The 21,648-nt window shown below is 43.6% G+C and overlaps 1 protein-coding gene across 6 annotated transcripts in view; it reads left to right on the plus strand.

Annotated features, from left to right (window-relative positions):
• SGMS1 (sphingomyelin synthase 1) overlaps nucleotides 1-21,648 on the plus strand; it is a 330,841-nt gene that overhangs the window by 297,287 nt on the left and 11,906 nt on the right. For all 6 annotated transcript variants that reach the window (XM_018041353.1, XM_018041350.1, XM_018041352.1 and 3 more), the window contains one exon: nucleotides 8,913-9,030. In XM_018041353.1, the coding sequence (XP_017896842.1) occupies nucleotides 8,913-9,030 (118 nt within the window). The remainder of the gene's footprint in view (nucleotides 1-8,912; nucleotides 9,031-21,648) is intronic.

Raw genomic sequence — 21,648 nt, forward strand, 5'->3', positions numbered from 1 at the left:
GGTCTGTCTCAGCGTTGCTGTGCTGATGGAGTGAGGTGCATGTATGGAGCACTTAGCCGAGTCCTTGGTGTCCTGCTTGGTGTGCCTGCCCCGCCCCCGTTCCCATCTTATGCTGTCGGTCAGTTCTGTCCGACTCTGCAGCCCCGTGGGTGGACTGTAGCCCACCAGCCTCCTCTGTTCACTGGATTTTCCTGGCGAGAATCCTGGAGTGAGTAGCCACTTCCTCCTCCAGGGAGTCTTCCCGACCCAGGGACTGAACCCACATCTCTCACATCTCCTGTATCTGCAGGCTTATTCTTTACCCCTAGCGCCACTTGGGAACAGTGTTTGTCTTTCCCCCGACTCTCAGGCCAAATGTCTCGGTTTTGTTGCTGGTACCCGCTTCCACCCCACATCTGGCCTTCACGCCACCACCTCTCACCAAGTCGCTGCCCTGCGTGTCACTGGTGTCACCCCTTAGCTGGGTGGTTACAGCAGCTTCCTCCCAGTCGGCTTCCATTCTTGCTTCCCTTACATCACTTGTCAGCTCCGCAGACAGAACGTGTAACTTCGCGAGTAAGTGGGTGTGCGTCACCCTTGTCTCGCCTCATTACAGCTTTTAGGTTGGAGGAGAAGGCAATGGCACACAAATCCAGTACTCTCGCCTGGAAAACCCCATGGACGGAGGAGCCTGGTGGGCTGCAGTCCACGGGGTCGCGAAGAGTCGGACCCGACTGAGCGACTTCACTTTCGCTTTTCCCTTTCATGCACTGGAGAAGGAAATGGCAACCCACTCCAGTGCTCTTGCCTGGAGAATCCCAGGGACAGGGGAGCCTGGTGAGCTGCCATCTGTGGGGTCACACAGAGTCGGACACGACTGAAGCGACTTAGCAGCAGCAGCAGCAGAGTGACCAAGGAGGTCCCCCCAGACTGCACGTCGTCATGTCCTCCTTCTCCCTGACCCTCCTGCTCACCTCCAGTGCCCTCACATACTGACCTGTTAAACATCTTCTCCCACAGAAGGCGGAGCGGGGGTGGGGGTGGGGGCTCAGGATGGGGGCTGGACAAGTGTATACCTGTGGCCGATTCATGGTGATGTATGGCAGAAACCAACACAACATTGTAAAGCAACTATCCTCCAGTGAAAATGAATAAATTAATTTTTTAAAAAAGAAAAAAAAAATCTTCTCCCACAGATATCCTCCTGGTTAACCCTCTTCACATGTAGGGACATTTCTCTGATCAACTTACCCCCAATCTGTAGCCTCCTATCCCCCAGTGACGCTCTCGCTTAATTTTACCCTTTAGAACGTTTCCAGCATGCTCTGTATTTTGCTTAGCTGTTTATTGTCTGCTTGCTCTCCTAGAATCTAGGTACCACAAGGCAAGCTTTTCGTCCACTCGGTTCACTGCTGTGTTCCCAGAATAAGGCCTAGCACATACACGTGTTCTTTAGGAGAGTAAATAAATAGTAACAGCAGCTCACACTTACTGAGTACTGCACTGTGCTGCCGACTATGCCTAGAATCCAATACACGTTAGCCATTGCTGGTGATGGATGTGCTCATTATGTTTCTAGAAACCAATCCCCTGCTAAAGCGAAAGTGTTACTTCTAAGGGTGATCCATGAGCGTAAGGACAAAGGTTAATTGTTGAGTTCAGCCAGCTGTGACTGAGCAAACGTTAAGCGTGTGATTCGGGGTGGGTAAGTTTTGATGAAGGAAAGGAATGAGGAAAGATCTGCGTGTACATAATACATATTTGCATTATGTGTACACACTCAGGGGCTTCCTAGGTGGTGCAGTGGTGAAGAATTCACCTGCCCGTGCAGGAGATGCAAGAGGCGGGTTCAGTCCCTGGGTCAGAAAGATCCCCTGGAGGAGGAAACGGCACCCACTCCGGTACTCTTGCCTGGGAAATCCCGTGGGCAGAGGAGCCTGGAGGGCTGCAGGCCGTGGGGTCACACAGAGTCAGACACGACTGAGCCCGCACGCACACACAAACACATGTATTTGTATTATACACATGTATGTATGTATGCACACATACTGTTTTTGCTAACAGCCTAAAATACTACCAAGAAAGGTAACTTCTTTTGTTTGATACATACATGTGCTGCGGTTTCTGGAGGATGCTTGATTTTGATTCTTTTTAACTCTCTCACATAGCCCATATACTCTTAGAGGGTAATATTTTCTCTTTATCTCATGTTACAATCTATATTTAACTCAGGAAATAAATTTTTTAAGGTGGCTCTAGTGCAGACAGTTTTATCATCTGATCTCTTCTTTACAGATTCCCTAAACCAGTACCGATCATTTTCTAAATTTAATCAACCGTTGCATTATTTTCCAGATCTTTTACATGAGGCTTAGAAAAAAATGTAAGTCGGTACCTTTTTTTTTTTTTTTTAACTTGACAGCTTTGTCAGTGAAAACAGCTAATTGAAAGTGTTGTTATTATTGTTGTTCAGTCGTGCTTGACTCTTTGGGCTCCCACAGACTGTCACCTCACTCCCTCACCCCACCCCCGCCCCCAGCTCCTCTGTTCTTGGGTTTTCCCAGGCAAGAATGCTGGAGTAGGCTGCCATTTCCATCTCCAGGAGATCTTCCTGACCCAGGGATCTAACCCACGTCTCCTGCAGCAGTAGGCAGATTCTTTGCCAGGACTCAATAGGGAAGCCCAATTGAAAGGATAAAGACTTGGTTTTTGTTGTAGCTCTTTCTTGACTGACTCTCTGGCCCCAGGCTAGAGAGCCTTTACATCTTAATTCTTCCTTCTGTAAAATGGGATGATAGTGTGTGCTGAACAGTAATGTGGTTAAAATAATAAATACCAAAAATGCAAAGGTCTCTTTGAGTTGGAGAAAGACTGTGCTGTACAGACTCATTTCTGGGCTGGCTGCATCGTTCCATCTCATTCTCCTGATGCGCAAACTGCCATCCTCCTGTGTACTCGCTAGGAAATAGTAAATGAGTTCTGTATTTCCCCGGAGAGCATATAGTTTTACTTTTCTGTTTATTCTACTGTCATCCTTTAGGATTTATTCTTTCCTTTTTGTTTTACAACCCCTTCTTGGGACTTTCCTTCTTAAAGTATGAAATTAAGCCCTGGGTTTTCATGATCCATCGTCTGGAGAGTTGCGACTCCTGTGATGGGTAGAAGGGCCAGAAGGGGCGGTGAGGAGGCAAGGGGGAAAGATGGCAGGACCCACAGCCCTACTTGGACGAATGCAGCCGTCTTGACAACTGCTGTCAGTTGAAGTGTAGAAACGATGCAGAGTGAAGGACTCATGAGCGTCAGCAGAGGTTATTTCCAGCAGATGAATGAAAGAGTTCAAAGTTCAAACATTTGTGGGAAGAAGCAGGAAAGCACTGTCAGAAACAGTGAGAGGTGAAGCTCTAACGCAGAGCTGCGGGATGTTGCCCACGTGACGGGAAGTCTCACTAGTGCTAAAACATAAGTAAGGAGCAGCTTTCTTTGAGAGCTTTCTCTGATAGAAGGAATGAGGGCCTCTGCTGATAACGCTAGTGCCAGTCTCACTATTAAAAAATACCGTAAACTAGAAACCAAGTTCTGAAGTGATGTGGAGGGTGGAGTGGCTCTCTCCCGTTGGGAGCGTGTGGGAAGCTGCATGCAGAGCTGGTATGTGAGGTGGGTGGCTGGGGTAAGAGCAAAGGCCAGGCAAAGAGATTTGCTGGCAAAAAACAAGAAACTTGGTGAATGGAGCCGCTTTTGCCCAGGGTGGTGGAATTCATATCTGTGAGATAAAATAGGAAGTAGCTGGGGTTCATGTTGAGAAGAGCCCGTGATGGGAATTGGAGCTTCACATGATGACAAGCGGTTATCATAATCCAGGGAATCCCAGGGCTAGTAGCAAGGAATTGAAGAGAGGAAAACAGATTTAAGAAACTCTCTGGCATTAGCTTCAGCAGAATGTGGGCATGGGAGCGGGAGGCGATGAAGAAGATAAAACAGGTGAAGGTGGCCCGAGGTGCCTTCTTTAGAGTAGGTGGTCTGTCAGGCACCTGACGTCAGGCAGTGTTCCCAGGGTCCGGGCAGAGGGCATGGCTGGCACACAGGTCTGCCTCAGGTGGAGGGACTTGGTGCGATGTGTTCCGTTGCACCAAGGGCATCGGACTGAAGTTTAGGAATGATGGGGAGAGCAGAGGGAGGGGAACTTGGCCCAGATCATCTGGGGCCTCGTGGGCTTGGTAAAGGATTTGGATTTTATTCAAAATATATTTGGCAACTATTGGGGGTTTTTAAAGGATATACTCTATTTAGCTGTTTTTAAAAAGATGATTCTGGCTTCTCTCTGTAGAAAGGCTTTTATGGAGGTACAAATGGAATTAGGGACAGCAGGTCAAAGGTCATAGTAGCAGTTCAGGTGAGACCGAATGTTGAGAAGTAGATAACATCTCAGGAAAGTGTGTGAGTTGCTCGGTTGTGTCTGACTCTTTGCGACCCTATAGACTATAGCACTTCAGGCTCCTCTGTCCGTGGAATTCTCCAGGCAAGAATACTGGAGTGGGTAGCCATTCCCTTCTCCAGGGGATCTTCCCAACCTAGGGATTGAACCCAGGGTCCCACATTGCAGGCAGAGTCTTTACTGTCTGAGCGGCCAGACTGATCAAACGTTGGAGGGATGTAAGCAAACCTTACTGGGCACAGGTGGTGCAAACGATAATGGAAAATGAACAGTTTCCTGTTTGATACCTAGAAGAATCTTTCTCAATACTTTAATAACTAACATGCTTATCATTAAAATAACTGTCAAAAATGCTTACCTTGCAGAGGTCTGGGTCAATATGAAGTATGACTTAAAACCCTAAGTGAAAAATGCGAGTGAAGTAGATTTTGTAACTTAAATGAGATTGAATGTTGGCTCATCTATTGGTTCACAGCAGTGTAGTCTCAAAATAAAATTGGGATTTCTTACACAATTTGAAGCCATTTCCTGAACCTTTTTGTCTTGGGTAATCTATTTATATTTCAGCTTAAATTATCTGAACTGCAATTTTCCCATCTGTAAAATAAGGGTCATAGCATCGCAATGCAGGTTGTTCTAAGAACTAAATGGCTCAGAGTTTGGCATAGAGGAGAAATTTGGCAAAACCCTAGATACTGTTAATAACAGTCTGGGGAAATTCTTCAGTAGCATTTCTCTGAATCATAAGGAAAATATCCTTTTGCTGGTTAGGAAGCCAATTTCCAAGGAAGTTAATTGAGATGATTCAGATCATCAGCGGGCCTTTGTTAAAGGCAGAGCCAGCATCTGTGTGTAGGTGAGCTGAAGTCGCCTTGTCCCTGTGGTGGTACTGGAAGGATCTGAACCGTGTGTGCTGGCCTCCATGGCTTCTCCGGAGACGGGGGCTCCCTGATCCGCGCCCTCCCCCTTGCTGATCTCCGCTTTGGAATTGTCTCTTGGATCCACTGCCATGTCTCAGGACCTGTTTGTTTCTAAAAGTCAGTAACTTCTCTCAAGAGCTGGCAGAGCAGGTCTGAGCGCTGAAAGAACTATGTGTATCCTGGTTGTGGCTTAGTTGAGAAAACTTGTGGGAAACAATGGAACTTTCCAGCATTTTCCTTTTACCCTCCAGTGTATTCATTTCTTTCTTCATTTTTCCTTTAGAACTTTAGACTATCATTTCAAATGCCAAAAACAATGTAGTACTGCTCTTTTAAGCCTATATTTGGTGTAGTAAGTAATCAGGTTCTGAAAACTCTTTTTTGCTCTGAGTTGGGAGAATAAAAAGTTTAATAAAGTTATTCTGAACATAGCATACTATTCTTGCAGATCTTAAGAAATATTAACTCTTTTATTCCTATGTCTTTATATATATATATATACATATATATATATATATATATCAGATTTAACACGTATGTTTTTCTTTTCTGTTAGAGGAAGTAGTAATGACTCTATTACTCAACTACTTGGGAGAAGGATAGATAACCACGATCATACACAAGTGTCTGTGACGTGACGGTCATTGCAGAGTGTGAGCAGATAGGAAATAGACTTCTTTCCAACACGAAAGAGACATTTCCCGTGTGAGAGGAACGTAACCATGGTTTTGAGGATTGTAATGTGCATCTTGTCCTTGGCATTTGCCTAATCTCTAGAAATACCTCATTAATGTTTCCTCTGTGGCTTTTTGTTGCCTTAGTTACATTTTTAACTATTTTAGATCTTTTTAAAAAAAAAAAAAATCTTTAACTTTTAAACTTGAGAGAATTCTAATGTGTGAAATTCTTTGATTAAGTAAATGATACCTTAACAGGATACAAGATTTGGAAACACTTTTATATATATATATATATATATCCTGCTTTCTAAAGTGTATAGTAGGAAACTCTTGTTTAAAATTATACATTGAAGATACTCTAAGCATAATTTCTAAAAGGATTAAGTAAATGCCAAAGGTCAGAAGATTCTTATTAACAGCCACTTCCGTCTTGTCACCGTGTTAACGTTGATGACGTCACATGGGTATAAGTCATTTCATTTTTTCACTTCAAAGAGTAAATGTGACCGAATCTTTAATGTTTGTTAGCTTTACAATGTTTTGTTGTGTTTTTTGTAAACAAAAGCTTTTCTCATCCTGTATCACTTTTGTGTATACCTCATTCTCAGGTAATCCTGAGTCTTCTCACTGCTGCTCAGATGTGACTCAGGTTTGAGCTATGGAAATAGGTGTTTGTGCATGTATATATCTTGTGTGCACCGTGAAGCCATCAGGCAAAGTGGTTTTAAGGTAGCAGCAGTCATCAGAATGGAGTGATAGCGGTCGTTTTGTTTCCCTTCCTCTGAAGACACTGGCTCACCCGAATAGCCTGATACGCCAGTCTATTTAGATGCCATGTTCTGTTGCAGACGGTCTGTTCTGTTGTAGATGTTTCTTGTATCATTCAAGTAAAATTGAACGTAATTTCTGTTTCTTTGAACAGGATGGCGTGAGAGGGCATTTTCTTTTTGAGAAAAATGATCATGTATCTTACAATGTAAAATTCAGTTGGTTATTTCAAGTATTTTGGTAAGGCACTTATAATCTAGTAATGTGGTCTAGTATTGTCCCTCTCTATATTGGTTAATTATACCGTGCTTTCATAATTCCTGGAATTAGAGGCACATACCTTTATAAAAGACGGCTTTGTACTGAATAAATTCTTGTCCTTGGGGGTGACAAGCACAGCTTTAATAAGAGAAAATAAGACCTTTCTCTGTGGAAAGCAATTTTTTGACCCAGTGTCTAAAATTGGGGTTAAGAGTCACAAGACCCGAACCCTACCTTTACAACCTAAGGACCTTAGGTGGACTGTGTAGTTATGAATGAAACACTAATATGGTCACATGGATTATTTTTAAATTAATTTTCAGTCAACCAAGTGACATATCACTTCATCCCTCTTGTTAAAAAATACAGATAACACAGATACCCCTCCAACAACCAAACTCCAGTAGGAATGTCCATCCTGTGTAAAAATAGAGCTGCATTGTACAATTATGGAGCGACTAAGTGTTCAGTATCCTCAGAGGAAAGCCTGTTCATTGTTTCTAAAAATATTTGTGTTTAAGTCAGATTGCCCTGGGCCGAGGGAAAACTTGAACTTCTCAAGGTTGAGGAGGAGGAGACCCACAGGACTGAGATTTTGGCCTGTGGTAGAACAGGATAGCGGAGAAGGCAATGGCAAGCCACTCCAGTACTCTTGCCTGGAAAATCCCATGGACGGAGGAGCCTGGTAGGCCGCAGTCCATGGGGTCACTAAGCATTGGACATGACTGAGCAACTTCACTTTCACTTTTCACTTTCATGCATTGGAGAAGAAAATGGCAACCCACTCCAGTGTTCTTGCCTGGAGAATCCCAGGGATGGGGGAGCCTGGTGGGCTGCCGTCTATGGGGTCATGCAGAGTCGGACACGACTGAAGCGACTCTGCAGCAGCAGCAGCAGCAGCAGCAGCAGCAGCATAGGCAGGTTGAAGTAGAGAAGGAAGGAACATTCTTGTCCAAGGAGGCACTGGAGTTTGTACAACTTGATCTAGTTAAAGCTACACCTACAGGAGACTCACTGTTAGGAGGAGCTCTCAGACTCAATACACATGCCCGTGTGTACACATCAAATAATTCCACCAGAACCACCAATAAATTTGAAATGGAAAAGATGCCTCCTTATTGCTTATTTGGTTATTCACCTACATAATCCACACCCTTGTTGACCACCATTGTGCATAAATGGCAAAGATTGTCCATGCCTTATTTCTTATGTTCTTATCCCTGGTTTACAGATTAGGAAACTGATACTCAGAGAGTGTCAGTAGCCCATCCCAAGGCCACATTGTTAGGGGAGACAGGTGTGGGTTGGATGCTGTCATTCAGACAGGCTCTTTTCTTGGCATCATGCTTCTTTGGAGATCAGCTAAGATGATCAGTTTCTGGGATACAAAGGTCCAATGGTTTAATGCCTTTGACTCACTAAATGTCAGAAACGTTTTGAATTCTCTTGGCATAAATTCATTACAATCTAATATCATTGTAATTTTCTGAACATCTTTTTTATGACAGAAAAGACACTCCCTAAACGTTTAACCACAGACCCTGACTCAGCTCTGGCCCATCAGCTGAAACCCTCCTTGTCCATCAGTTGAATGTCAGCTGGTGTTTCAGGTCTCAGGAAGCCCAGTTGATAGCAGTGAGGGGTGTTTTAAACTCCCTTGACCTTAAAGTTAATTTAAAACAAAGAAAGGAAGAAACACAGTATCATTCTCAAAAGCTTCACCTTAATCTGCTCTTAGCTATAGTGTCAACGTTCTGATAGCAATCTCTCAGGTTGTTTGGGGGTTTGTTTGTATTGTTGGAGCACTGAAAACTTCAATGAACCTGCAGAATTTCATGACTGAGTGTCTGCCCTGTTTTTCCCTCTTTCTAGGTCTATTATTAGCAGAAGATTTTTCTGCATAGTTGGCACGCTGTACCTGTATCGGTGTATTACAATGTATGTAACCACACTCCCAGTTCCCGGTATGCATTTCAACTGCTCTCCGAAGGTAAACCTTTCCTCACTGTAATTTCCCTTTGTGTTTTTTTCTCATCTTGTTCAGGGGGTCCTTTGATTTAGGCCAGGGGTGAAAATTTCTTTAGAAGCAACCCCCCTCGCCTTCATCTGGGAACATTACTGAGCAATATAGTTAGGTGACCCCACTCCTTCTCAGAATCGCCAGACCCTGGCAGCGCTTCCCAGCTGGGGGAATTTGTGGTCTGCTCAGTGTGATGGAAGCAGCTCAGCTTTGTGTGTGGGTGTAGCTCTTTGGTTTCCTGCCAAACTTTTAAAATATCATTTGCTCCCTTGTTAACAGCTCCAGAAGCTTTTATATGCTTTTCCCCTCTCTTAGATGGAAAGTTCAATTTCAAATAATATTTTTTCCTTCTTTCTATTAAGCCCTACAGTGGGAATCCAGAAGAGCAGAGCTAGGGACACCATTCCTATCTCCTTGCACCCTCTTGTTGTTCAGCAGCTCTTTGCAACTCCATGGACTGCAGCACGCCAGGCTTCCTTGTCCTTCACCATGTCCCAAAGTTTGCGCAAACTCATGTCCTCCACCCACCAAATAAGATCTCTCCTCCCTGGTGGGGCGCTTCACTCTCCTGATCTTCTCTAGTAGCAAATAAGCTTTTCTTTAAAATAAACTCTATTCCTTTCTCACTGTCTCTACCTTCCCATCAGATTCATCTAACACTCCTTACCCCAGCCTCTGCTTTGGCATAATTTCAACTGGGAAGATCACCATAACTTTATGAAAGGATTAGCAGGAGATTTAGTTTTTAAAACGTTTAACTTCATGAAAGCTCTTCGGTGCAAAAGGAAGTAGAAGCAGCTCATTTCCTCAATCTGTGGGGGAGAAAATGTGCAATGCTGTGATTGTATGTTTGAAATGTTTGGAAGCATTTCTTTGTATCACACTTGTGCTAGTGAAACACCCTTTCAGTTTCATTCATTTGCCCTTGTGTTCCTTCCATAAGAGACGTTCTGTTTGATAGAATCTTGGAAGAGGGCTGAAAAAAATCAATCCCTTGAAAGAAGGATTTTTAAAGTGGTGACTTTATCCTTTGAAATTTTGCATTTGTTTAGGTCGCTTGCTTATTGTGGGTCCCCCTCCTCCCTAGAGTTAACATAATGTGCTCAGAGGCATCTCGTTTCTTACCCCACCCTGCATTCTTGCTGCAATCTGTTTCTGTAACGAGAGAAGCCGCCCTAGAGAATGAATGGTCCCAAGGTCCCATCGTCTCCCTCAGCAGTACTGCCTCCCTGCACCTCCCTCTCGCTCTTTCTTCAGCCCTGCTAGAGAAAGCCAGACTCGTATCTTCTTTATCCTCAGTGAAAACTCTCCGGCACTTGCCTGAAGCTCCTGACTCATCGGAAGCTTCTTGTTGTCACTGAGGATCCAGTGATGTAAACTCCCGCGGTGAGGCTGGCTTGATAAGCAGTGTGTCTTCAGTAGTCGGCTGACTGATGGGTTAGTTCAATCCTTAAAAAAAAAAAATTCTGTGCGTGGGAAGTTTTTCCACCAAGGAGCGTGTCATACCCGTTTAGGTGGAAGTGGAGTCTGGTCAAGCCCGTGTTGAAGGTAGACCCAGCATCAAGGGGCTGTGCTGTGTAGCCTTTCTCCCAGGTCTGGTTGCAGCCTATTTCTTCTTAGGACTAGTCACCGGCAAACCCACTGTTGGTTAGCACTGGCGCTTACATCTTGAGTCATCAGCAAGACTAAACCAAGATCCTGCAGTCAAAAATAGCTCGTGGGTTTTCTTCGTAAAGATAGAGGTTAACAGGAACTGTGTGCCCAACCAAGCCCAAACATGTCACTTGTTTATCATGCTGCCAGAAACCCCAACTAGGGCCATCTTTCTGTGACAGTCTTCTGGAAATTGGAGTCTTTAAAGTGAAGTATACAGGAGGGAGTGAAACGTTAGCAAAAATTATTAGTAAAAACTCATTAAATCTAATTCTTTTGTAGAACAGAGCTCATGGAAGAATGGGTTCAAATGACAATTTCTTATTCTGAAATTTTCCAACTGTATCCCGAGGAAGAGAAACCAGTATAAGGAACCTTCATACACTGACACCCAGATTCAGTGCTTATCCAGATTTGCTTACATTGGCTTCGTCTTACTTTCTTTTTTTCTTTTGAAGTATTTTAAAACAAATCCCAGACAATGTTACTTCGTTGCTTCATTCATATTTAATATGCATCTAAGGTTTTGGACATTTTATTTCATAACTTGAATTCTGTTCATACCTTCAGCACAATTAACCATAATTGTTTGGTACTGGCAATTACTAGTTCATGGAATATCTTGATTGTCTTTAAAAATACCCATTTTAAAAAACAGTTGATTTGTGTAAATTAGGATCCAAAGACTGTATATAACATTTAGTTGTTAAGTTTCTACATTCTAGAGCAGTTCTCTCTTCCCCACCCTACCCTTTTTTAAATCCCATCAGTAACTGGTAGAGATCTTGCAGTTGTCCTGTAGAAGACACCACATTCTGGATTTATCTGTTTGTTTCTTTGTAGTTCAATAAACTTCTTCCTCTCTCTTCCGTATCTCCTCTAAATAGAAAGTTGTCGTGGAGACTTGATTCAGTTATTTTAATTTTTTGGCAAGAACACTTCATGGGTAAACGAGTGATTTCTGAAGCTAGACAGAAGAACTGGGAAAGGTCTTGAAGGCTTGGTGGTATCTCTTGGAGTCAGATCAAGCTTAAGGAATTGGAGGTCAGACAAGGGCCAAAATATCGCAGTGGGGAACAGTGTCCAAAGGGAGCAGAGGGGGCTGCTAGAGAGATTCCAGAGACCAGCTTTGCCTGCCTTGGAGCCGTAGCTGGGGCTGGGTTAGTCAGACCAGAAACGAACCTTACTGAAAGTCATCCAATCCAGTGTCTTGATATCCTCGCCACCACCATCTTAATCAAATTCTCTCTGAACCTTCGCACAGAGAGGGAGTTATTACCTATAACAATGCAAACCTGCCCAGCAGTAGGAAGAGTGCTGGGGTCAGAGTGAGGGTGGCGTCAGCCGGCGCTTGCTAGTTATGTGGCGGTTGTGTCTAATGTCTCAGAGCTTCGGTCCCTCTGTTGGCAAGACAGAGCTTATGACACTTTTTGTATTGTCATAAGGAATCGTGAGAGTGGAAGAAGGCAGTGAATACATGGGGTCTGTCGCTGTAAAATGCTGTACGGAAGGAAGGAAGCTTTGGGTGTCACCATCATGCTTTCACCCCTAGAGTGTGATTCATCCCCTGAAAATGTACTTAACATGAATTAAGCACCTGCTGTGACTGAGGTACTGGAGAGCAAGGGTGAGCAAAGTCGACAGAAGTCCCTGCCTTTGTGGAAAATGCCTGAAGACCATCTCAGCCAAACTTGCATCTTATATAATGTGGGAAATGCTGGTATATGAGGGCCTTAAGCTAAGCCACTGGGCCTAGGATAGAGAGGAGGAGACCAATCTAAGCGGCTGAATCAGTACAGCTTAGCAATACATTTGATACAGGGAATAAGGAGAGAAAGAAAGAATTTCAAAGGTGACTTCAGATTAAACAAATAGAGATTGAGGTACTTGTGAGACATCTCACTGGTGGGATCCAGACCAATGAATAGTGTGCATCTGAAGTTAAGGGGGATATCAGTGCTAGAAGTTAAATATTTGTGATTCGTCATATCCTGGATGGGATGGATATGGATGAAAAGGCCAGAGACAGGACATAAAAGTACGAGGCTTCCAGAACTGGGTATCCCCTGACTTGAGACACCATCCAAGGCCTATTGGTTGGTGGATACTCTTAATGATTATCAATTACCGTTAAACTCCAAGGGTAGACAGTTGATCTTTTGAATATGATTTCGTTAAGCGTGTGAACTTAAACTTGATTCTGTCATCATACAAAGCTCCATAATTAGTATATTTGATTCTTCTCTTAACGCCCATTCTCAAAACGCATGGCTTCTAAGAAAAATGTTCCAGCAGGTATACAGTATTAATTATGAATACCATCCCTAGTACTCATTCATTTGAGGGCAGTGTTCTCTTTGCTTCATAAAAATGTTACAGCTCAGGGAAGTAATTGTCGTGTGAATGATGAGGTGAGGAAGAGGAGGAGGCATGTCATCAAATACTCCTGTAACAGAGATGAGCCGCTGGGGCGTGGGAAGGGAAGGAGGCATTCACTTCCTGGGTCAGGAGCTTCTGGGAAGCATTCGACTAGTGTCCCAGTATGTGACATGCTGGGCTCAGGAGGTGGCCAGGTTTGTGACGCATTGATTACCCCTTGTTAATTATCTCAACACAGCTTTTCTCCAAGGAGCATGTATCCAAACCAGGAAACACCCTCTTGTCATCTTTTCCAAATTTCTAGGATTCAGTTTTTAAAAACAAACAAACAAAAAAGCAGAAGCATTCTTCTGTGTCCTAAGACTTCTGTAAGAAAAAATGTTGCTGTTTTAGCAGACTCTACAAGAAAAGAAAAAAAAAAAATCCAAATCTACCCCAGGCCCCAGATTACAGACACACTAATGTTATTGAAAGAGAGGGTATAACTTACGCTGTTTTTACCTCTCATTTTAAGAATCACATGTGTTCATCGAGTGGCTGCGCTTTAAAGTGAGAGTCACGTTGGTTCTGTTATTTGGTCTCCATGGTGACCTTAGATTTGAAAACCTTCAAAACGAGAGAGTTTTGTTCCCGCCCGGGTACTTAGCTGGCTAATGCCTTAATCTGACATGGTGTTGTCAGTGAGATAATTCTCTTGAACTTCAAAGACATGTCTTTTCATATTTCCTTTCAACGTACTTGAACATAGCCCACTGTTGGACAAGGGTTATGTTTGGGTGTCATCTGAGATTAATTGCTCAGCGGAACAATAAAACACACACGTAATAGCAGAGAATCTTCGTACTCTTTACTGCCACTTCAGCTGTTTTGTATGGGTGTGCTGGACAAGTTAGAACGATCAAAGCACTCCTTAGCTCGCTGCTCAGCCACGGTGTAGTGGCTCTCCCCGTCCCGGGTCTCTTCACTGGCGTGCGTTCAGTCTTACAGGGCAGGATTCATTGCTTTTCAGGATTTTATGTCTTTTCAAGTTCTTTCCTGCTTTCTTAGGTAACAGCTTGAATGTTTGAAAGCTGCCCTCCTAGCTTCTGCTAACCTTATCTGCATTTGAGAATATGGCTCGTGTTCTCTTACCAAAATAACTTTATGTCATCCCATTAAATTGTGTGGAATTTGCATTGTCACTGCTTGATTTTACCTGATGTTCTGCTTGCCTCCCAGTTTCTTTTCGTCAGTATAGTTTTCATTTTGTTTATTCTCATTTTTTTTTTAAAAAATTCTTGCTTATGATTTCCAATATCCTTCCCCATTCCAAGTCTCCTTTTCACTTTCCTTGTTCTCTCTCCACTCTTCTGTTCCTTTTTCAGGAATGAAACAGAAAAAATAAAGAAATGTACTAAGTCACATATTTCTTTCTTTTTTTTAAAAAAAGATGTTTTTTCCTCCATTTTAAAGAAGCTCTTCAGTTGTTGCAGAGACATTGTAAAAATGAAAAAATTATACACTCTCCGCCTTATGTTTCAATATATTTCTTAGTTCTTTACGCATATTTTTCTTGCATAGTTCTAATCATGCTTTCTTTGCAGTTATTCCTGTGTCATTATGGTTAACGTTTGTTATATGCATTTTTACATGATCTTATAAGCCTTCTAAATGGTTTTAGTTTATGAGAAGTCACCGGGGATTGTGAGGCAGAGAGAGGACAGATGACTTCTTTTCATAAACAAGCAGATTGCTGACTGCATTTTTTTAAGATTCATCCGTTTATTTGTCTGTTTTTTGGCTGTGCTGGGTCTTCATCGCTGCGTGCAGGCTTTCTCTAGCTGCTGCAAGCAGGTGGGCAGCTCTCGAGTTGTGGTGCACAGACTTCTCATTGCAGTGGCTTCTCTTCTGAAACACAGGCTCTAGGCATGTGGCTCAGTAGTGGCAGCTCCAGGGCTCAGCAGTTGTGGCACACAGGCTTAGTTGCTCCTCGGCATGTGGGATCTTCCTGGACCAAGGATGGAACTGATGTCCCTTGCATCGCAAGGCAGATTCTTTACCATTGAACCACCGGCAAAGCCCAGATTGCTGATTTCTGAAAAAAACATTTCTAGAGGACTTGTCCTGTGTGGGATAAATTTTGAGGATACACAGATGTATCAGTCAGTCACAAAATATGAAGTGAAAATTGCTCAGTTGTGTCTGACTCTTTGCAACCCCGTGGACTATGCAGTCCATGGAATTCTCCAGGCCAGAATACTGGAATGAGTAGCTGTTCCCTTCTGCAAGGGATCTTCCCAACCCAGGGATTGAACCCAGATCTCCCGCATTGCGGGTAGATTCTTTGCCAGATGAGCCACCAGGAAAGCCCAGGAATCCTGGAATGGGTAGCCTATCCCTTCTCCAGTGGATCTTCCCAACCCAGGAATCAAACCAGGGTCTCCTGAACTGCAGGCAGATTCTTTACCAGCTGAGCTACCATGGAAGCCCGTATCAAACCAGTCAATCCTAAGGGAAAGCAACCCTGAATATTCATTGGAAGGACTGACGCCGAAGCTCCAATACTTTGGCCACCTGATGTGAAGAGCTGACTCTCCAGAAAAGATCCTGATTCTGGGAAAGATTGAAGGCAGGAGGAGAAGGGGGCAACGGAGCATGAGATGGTTGGATGACATCAGTGACCTGATGGACATGAAGTGGAGCAAACTCTGGGAGATAGTGAAGGACAAGAAAGCCTGGTGTGCTGCTGTCCATGGGGTCACAAAGAGCTGGACACAACTGAGTGACTAAACAACAACAAATGTATCAGGCAAATGGGCATCCAGAAACCGTGACAGACAGGTACCGTGTGAGATTACTCTCTGACTACAGTCCTCACTCTAACAGACGTTTGGAGCTCAGTTGCCATGGAAACAGGGAAGAAGGTGGCAAACTCTCCTGAGAGTGTTGGCTGCACTGAGGGGGTGCTGTCCGAGCCAAGTCTGAAACGGATGAGAGACAGTTGGCCAAGTGGAGTTGATTGCTAGGTGGAGAAAACAGAGAGGGTGTGAAAGGGAGTCTAAGAACGCAGTAAAGTTAGACACACCTGGCATGTGATCCTGTGGGCTGCGTGGCCAGAGATTAAGCCAGAGAGGGAAGTTGTGGGCAGATTTTCAGAGGCCCGGTCACTTTTTCCAAGGAGTCTGGCCACAGGAAGCCAGGAGAGGTTGAAGCAGGGAATCTGATGTGATGACATCTGTCTCTTAGGAAGCCATCTCTCTTGTAATATGGAAAGCAAGCTATTTGGGAGGTGGGGAAGGAGGTAGGCTTGGAGCAGTGCCAGTTTGTGTGTGCCTGTTCATGCCGGGTATGAGTCTGGATGTTTTTTCATTGCATTCTCACAGTCGTGACAGAGCGGAAGTTGCAGTTGGTCCAGAGATGCTGGGCTTACCTGTTGTCCTGCAGGTACTGAGTGGCAGAGGCAAGAAGTCCGGCCTCGTCTCTGTTCCTGGCACTTCATGTGAGGGAGACAGAAGAGGCTGCTTTTGTGCAGTTTTTTCTGAATTTAGAGAAGAGGAAAGTCTAGATCAGGGCAGACATGGGGAAGGTGACAAAGGTTTCCTACGTGGCAGCGGCCATCTAGTGTGAAGAGAGAGAGCATTCCCCAAAGACATCCAAAAGAGCTTCAGAGGTGATGCTGTATGACTTCATGAAGCACGATCCAGAGTACAGGCAGATGGACAACAGGGGTTTCATCCCAAGGAAGTTTCCAGATCTTTCCAGACACTACAGGCTAGTGGATTCGACTCAGAAGCCATACTGTCCTGCTTGAGAGACTCCCGCAGGTCACGTGTGAGACAGTTTGAGCATCACAATGAAATCATGACAGTAATTATACATTAATAAGAAGCATTTAAAAAATTAGTGATAAGGAAGGAGAAATTAACTACTAGATATTAAAGAAATACTGGAAATAGAAAGTCTCCATTTTTCAAGCACTGTAGTAATATTTTAAACAAAAATCATCTGTAGATGCTAAAACCATTGGGTGAAAGATGGGGCACCACAATATTTAAATCATTTCAAAAAGTCACACACAGCTTGTTAATAATAAAGGGGCAAAGGTGTGTATTTGGTTGAGAAGTCTGTCAGACATTCTGGCAGCCACCTGGTAAACCAGCTTCAGGACAAATGATACGAGATGTTCTTTGATTTGATACATTGGGTAGGGCACATCATTCTGTGTATTCCTGCCAATAACATTTCACCTGAATTCAAACATAAGGAAACAATCGGATAAAACTAAGTGGACGGGCATTCTATTAAAAAAAAGAACTAGACTGTACTCTTTAAAAATTGTCGTTAAAAAGTGACTGAGAAGCTAGTAGAACAAGAAGATTCAAGAGGGTGACAGGTACCCTCTATTCATCTCCTCTGATTGGGTCCTAGACATGGGGGGAAGCTATACAGGACATTGTTGAAACTGTGGGGAAGTCTGAATAAGGATGTGTTGTGTTAACCCGAGTGGTATTGTATCATCGTTAAGTTTCATGAGTGTGATTACAGAAGATAATGTCCTTGTTGGCACCTTTAAAGGTGAAGTGTCATAACTACTCAGCTTAATCCTCACGTGGCCCAGGGGAAGAAATAGGAGAAAGAGGAGAAGCAGACGTGGCAAACCGCTGATAGTCGATGAGTCTGAGTGAAGAGTCTAAGGGTGTTCGTTCTGTTCTTTAGATTTACACGTTTTCAAAGCAAACATCTGGGGGAATATTTTTTCACTTCATGACCTGGTAGGCTAAAGGACCTAAGTGATCATTTTTGTTGAAGGGAAATACTACCTGACTGACATAATGGATTTCTTTAATGTGGCAAAGAAGTATCTGGATAAATGCAAATCCGTAGCTGACATTTATTTAAGATTTTATGAAGCTTTTGTTAAGTCTCATTACTGAAGGCCATGATGAAATTTTTTACGTTTTTTTTTTTTCCTGGGGAAAAAAGGAGGCTGATTGAGGATTAGTGTTTTACTGCTTGTAATTATTTCAAATGGGCTTCCCTGCTGGCTCAGTGGTAAAGAATCTGCCTGCAGTGCGGGAGACACAGGCTTGATCCCTGGATCAGGAAGATCCCCTGGAGAAGGAAATGGCAAACCATTCCAGTATTCTTTCCTGGAGGATCCCATCGACAGAGGAGCCTGGCAGGCTACAGTCCATGGGGGTCACTAATAAGAATCAGTCACAACTTAGTGACTAAACAACACATAAATTATTTAAAGACCCCCTCCCCACCTGGCCTACCTGGCCTAGGAACTGATGGTTAGGTTGGATAATGGAACAGAAACAAACCCCTCAGAACTTAGTGGAGGAAAAGTGTTTTTTCAGAGTTATATGTCTGGATTCCAAGAGGACATGCATAGGGGAATCTCCCCACTTCAGATCATTTGAGGTGATACAATATTTGCAGATGAAACTAAATCTCCCCACTTCAGATCATTTGAGGTGATACAATATTTGCAGATGAAACTAAATCTTTCCAGGGGTGAAACGAAATCTTTCAGATTACCATCTGAGGAAGAATTCATAAAAGTGATCACAGATGAACATGCATGAGAGCTCTGTATTTAAAAAGAGAACAATCCAAATTTCACTTTTGGGCTGCTAGGCATTGAGTTCTCACTTAAGGAACCTCTCGCCCAAAAGATGGACCTAACTTGGTCATTGTAATGCTGTCTGATATCTGTACAGCTCTTTATAATTTTAGCAGTCACTTTTACAGACATTATCTCGGTTTGATGGTGAGGGTTGAGGGTGAGGAGGTAGTGTTGTCATCATTTGACAGATGGGAGAACTGGAGCTGGAGTGGATAAAATGGTCTGTCCAGGGCCACCTGGAGAGCTAGCCCAAAACGGGACCATGCTCCTTGTCATTCTTGCGTTTGTTTGTTTTGTTTCAATTAGAGGATTCTTGCTTTACGGTATTGCAGGTTTCTGCCGTGCATCAACAGCCACGTGTCCCCTCCCTCCTCAGCCTCCCTCTCGTGCCCCCCACCCCGATCCCACCCCTATAGGTTGTCACAGAGCACCAGGATGAGCTCCCTGCATCACACGCAGATATGAAAGTAAGCTTCGAGATCTTCGGAGCCTTCCTCCAATACAGCACAATATAAAGCAAGGAAAGTTAAAATCAAACTGAAACACCTTGTTTAAGAAAGCAGAAGATATGCAATTTATTTGTGAAAGATTCCTATGAAAATAACTTTTAGAAATGAGAAGTCTGAAAGTGGGAAAAGCAATGAGAAATCTTCAGTGAATAATGAACAAAGTTTGTAAACTCTCCAGCTATGTTGAATGGCATGTGTAAAATAAAGCCTGCCTAGCTGATTTTTCAGGGCTGCTCTAAGATGAGACATTGGTAAGAGGCAAAGACTATATTAAAAAGCATTTCCCTCTTTAGCACTCACTTTCAGCCCTCCCTTCAAGTTATACCAAAGCCCTGGATTCGTGCATTGTTGTTTGATGAGTTTGGGATCCAGGTTCTCCCTTTCCTGCCAGTGTGAAGCATAAGTGAAAGTCCTGGCTTTTCAGCTGTGGTTAGGAGATAGACAAGTGCGCAAGGCCATCAGCACAATGAGTGGTGTTAACAGCCCGTTACTAGAGAGCCGCGTACTCAGCACTGAAAACATACTTGGGGGAACCTGTGTTTAGTAACCAAAGGCTCACTGGTTCGAACCCCTCTGTAGTGGTCTTTCTCATTCAGAAGCCTCTCCCTCTGCCTTCTGCTCTCAGTTTCCATGTCCTGTACTGCTTAAGTGATTTGGCCAGTTTACTTAAGTTCTTGACCATTTATTAGAAGTCAAAGAAAACTGCTTTGTTTTTACTGGAAAGTGATTTTCCTCTGACCCCGGGAGACATAAGCCTGTAGATAGATACAAGACCTTGTCACAGCTTTGAAGTGCCCACTGAGAAAGTGCCTGTGTGAACGTCCCCCAAATATCTGTGCTTTCAGAAATGACCACTTGAAAGCTTCCTGGTGGGGAGGTAACAGCTCCAGGGACACGCCACCCTCTTTCCCACTGAACACAACCCACAACACAGGCCATGAAGTCTGGAGCAGCTCATTGATGACTCTGGAAAAGGGTGGCGGGCAGAGTGGAGAAGGGAACTGAAGTGAGAAGTGGGAAGTAAGGAGAGTCCAGCTGGGAGTCTCCTGTTTCTGTTGCCCCTGCTTCTTCCTCGTCCCCTCCCCGTTTCTCCCCTCCTCCCCCTTCCTCCTTTCCCCCTCCTCTCCGTCATCCTCCTCCCCTCCTCCTCCTCTTCTGTTTTCTCCCCCTATCTCCTGCCTATACTCAGAGGTACCATACATCTCAGAACTGCACGGCTCCAGGGGAATTGAATGGAAGTTAACCTTGGGGCAGAGACTAGGAGAATCTCCACCAATTCCCATGGAAACCATGCTAACATGTAGTGTGTACATCTTTGACAGGTTTTGTGCATCTTGTTTTTAAGCAGTGATGCTTATACCAAGCATTTGTTTTGTTTTTTCCTCTTGGTAGAAGAAGATGTCTCTGATATTTCACTTGCTACATAGTCACTGTATGCTTCTTTTCGAATAATTTTTTTAAGTTATAGCCTAGTTCAGTGCGTTTGAGTTGCTATAGTATACTTCTGAAGTACTTCAGCTTCTGGTTCATTAGGTCCTGAGAGGGTACAGACACACCTCATTTTATTGAACTTCACTTTGTTAGACTTTACAAATACTGCAGGTCTTAGAAGCTGAAAGTTTGTGGCGATTCTGGGCTGCAGAAGTCTTGCCAGCATCATTTCCCAGCATCATTTGCTCACTTCATGTCTGTGTCACGTTTTGGTAGTTCTCACAATTTTTCAAACTTGCTGTATTTGTTATGTGCTTTGTAGCCAGTGATCTTTGATGTTACCACTTGCTGAAGGCTCAGATGATAGTTAGCATTTTTAGCAATAAAGTATTTCTTAATTAAGGCCTATTTTTTAGGCATAACGCTACTGCACACTTAATAAACTAAAATATAGTGTAATGTAACTTTTTGTGCACTGAAAACATAAAAACTAGTGAAATTAACTGAACTGGAGTATTCACTTTATTGCAGTGGTCTGAACCTGAAATATCCCCAAGCTCTGCCTGTAATCACAGCCAACTCCTTCAGTTGCCAGTACTCCCTTGGCCCAAATTCTGAAATAGCAAGGGAGCAGTTATTTAATAATTCCCATTTTGGTTGTTTCCAGTTGGTTGCTTTTATAAATGCTGTTTTTCATAAAGGTTTTCTTGCTAGTCCAGATCATTTCTTGGAGGTAGATTCCTAGAAGCAGTTAAGCACTGACTGACACACAAGTCTTGGCTGTTTGGACTGCTGGTCAACATTGATGATTATTTTTGCAGAGGATTTTTGCCAGTTGTAATAAATATCTTACTCCCCAGGTTGATGATGAGCAAATTGAGGCTGAGAATGGTTCGGCTGCCCAGGATCAAACACCTGATGGGTAGAAGAGCCATGATTTTGGCCCAGCCTGTCTGCTTCAGAAGCCACTCTGCCTGTTCATCTCTGCATGCTGGCTGGCAGGCT

Source organism: Capra hircus, chromosome 26, assembly GCF_001704415.2.
Source record: "Capra hircus breed San Clemente chromosome 26, ASM170441v1, whole genome shotgun sequence".
NCBI classification, from domain to species: Eukaryota; Metazoa; Chordata; class Mammalia; order Artiodactyla; family Bovidae; genus Capra; species Capra hircus.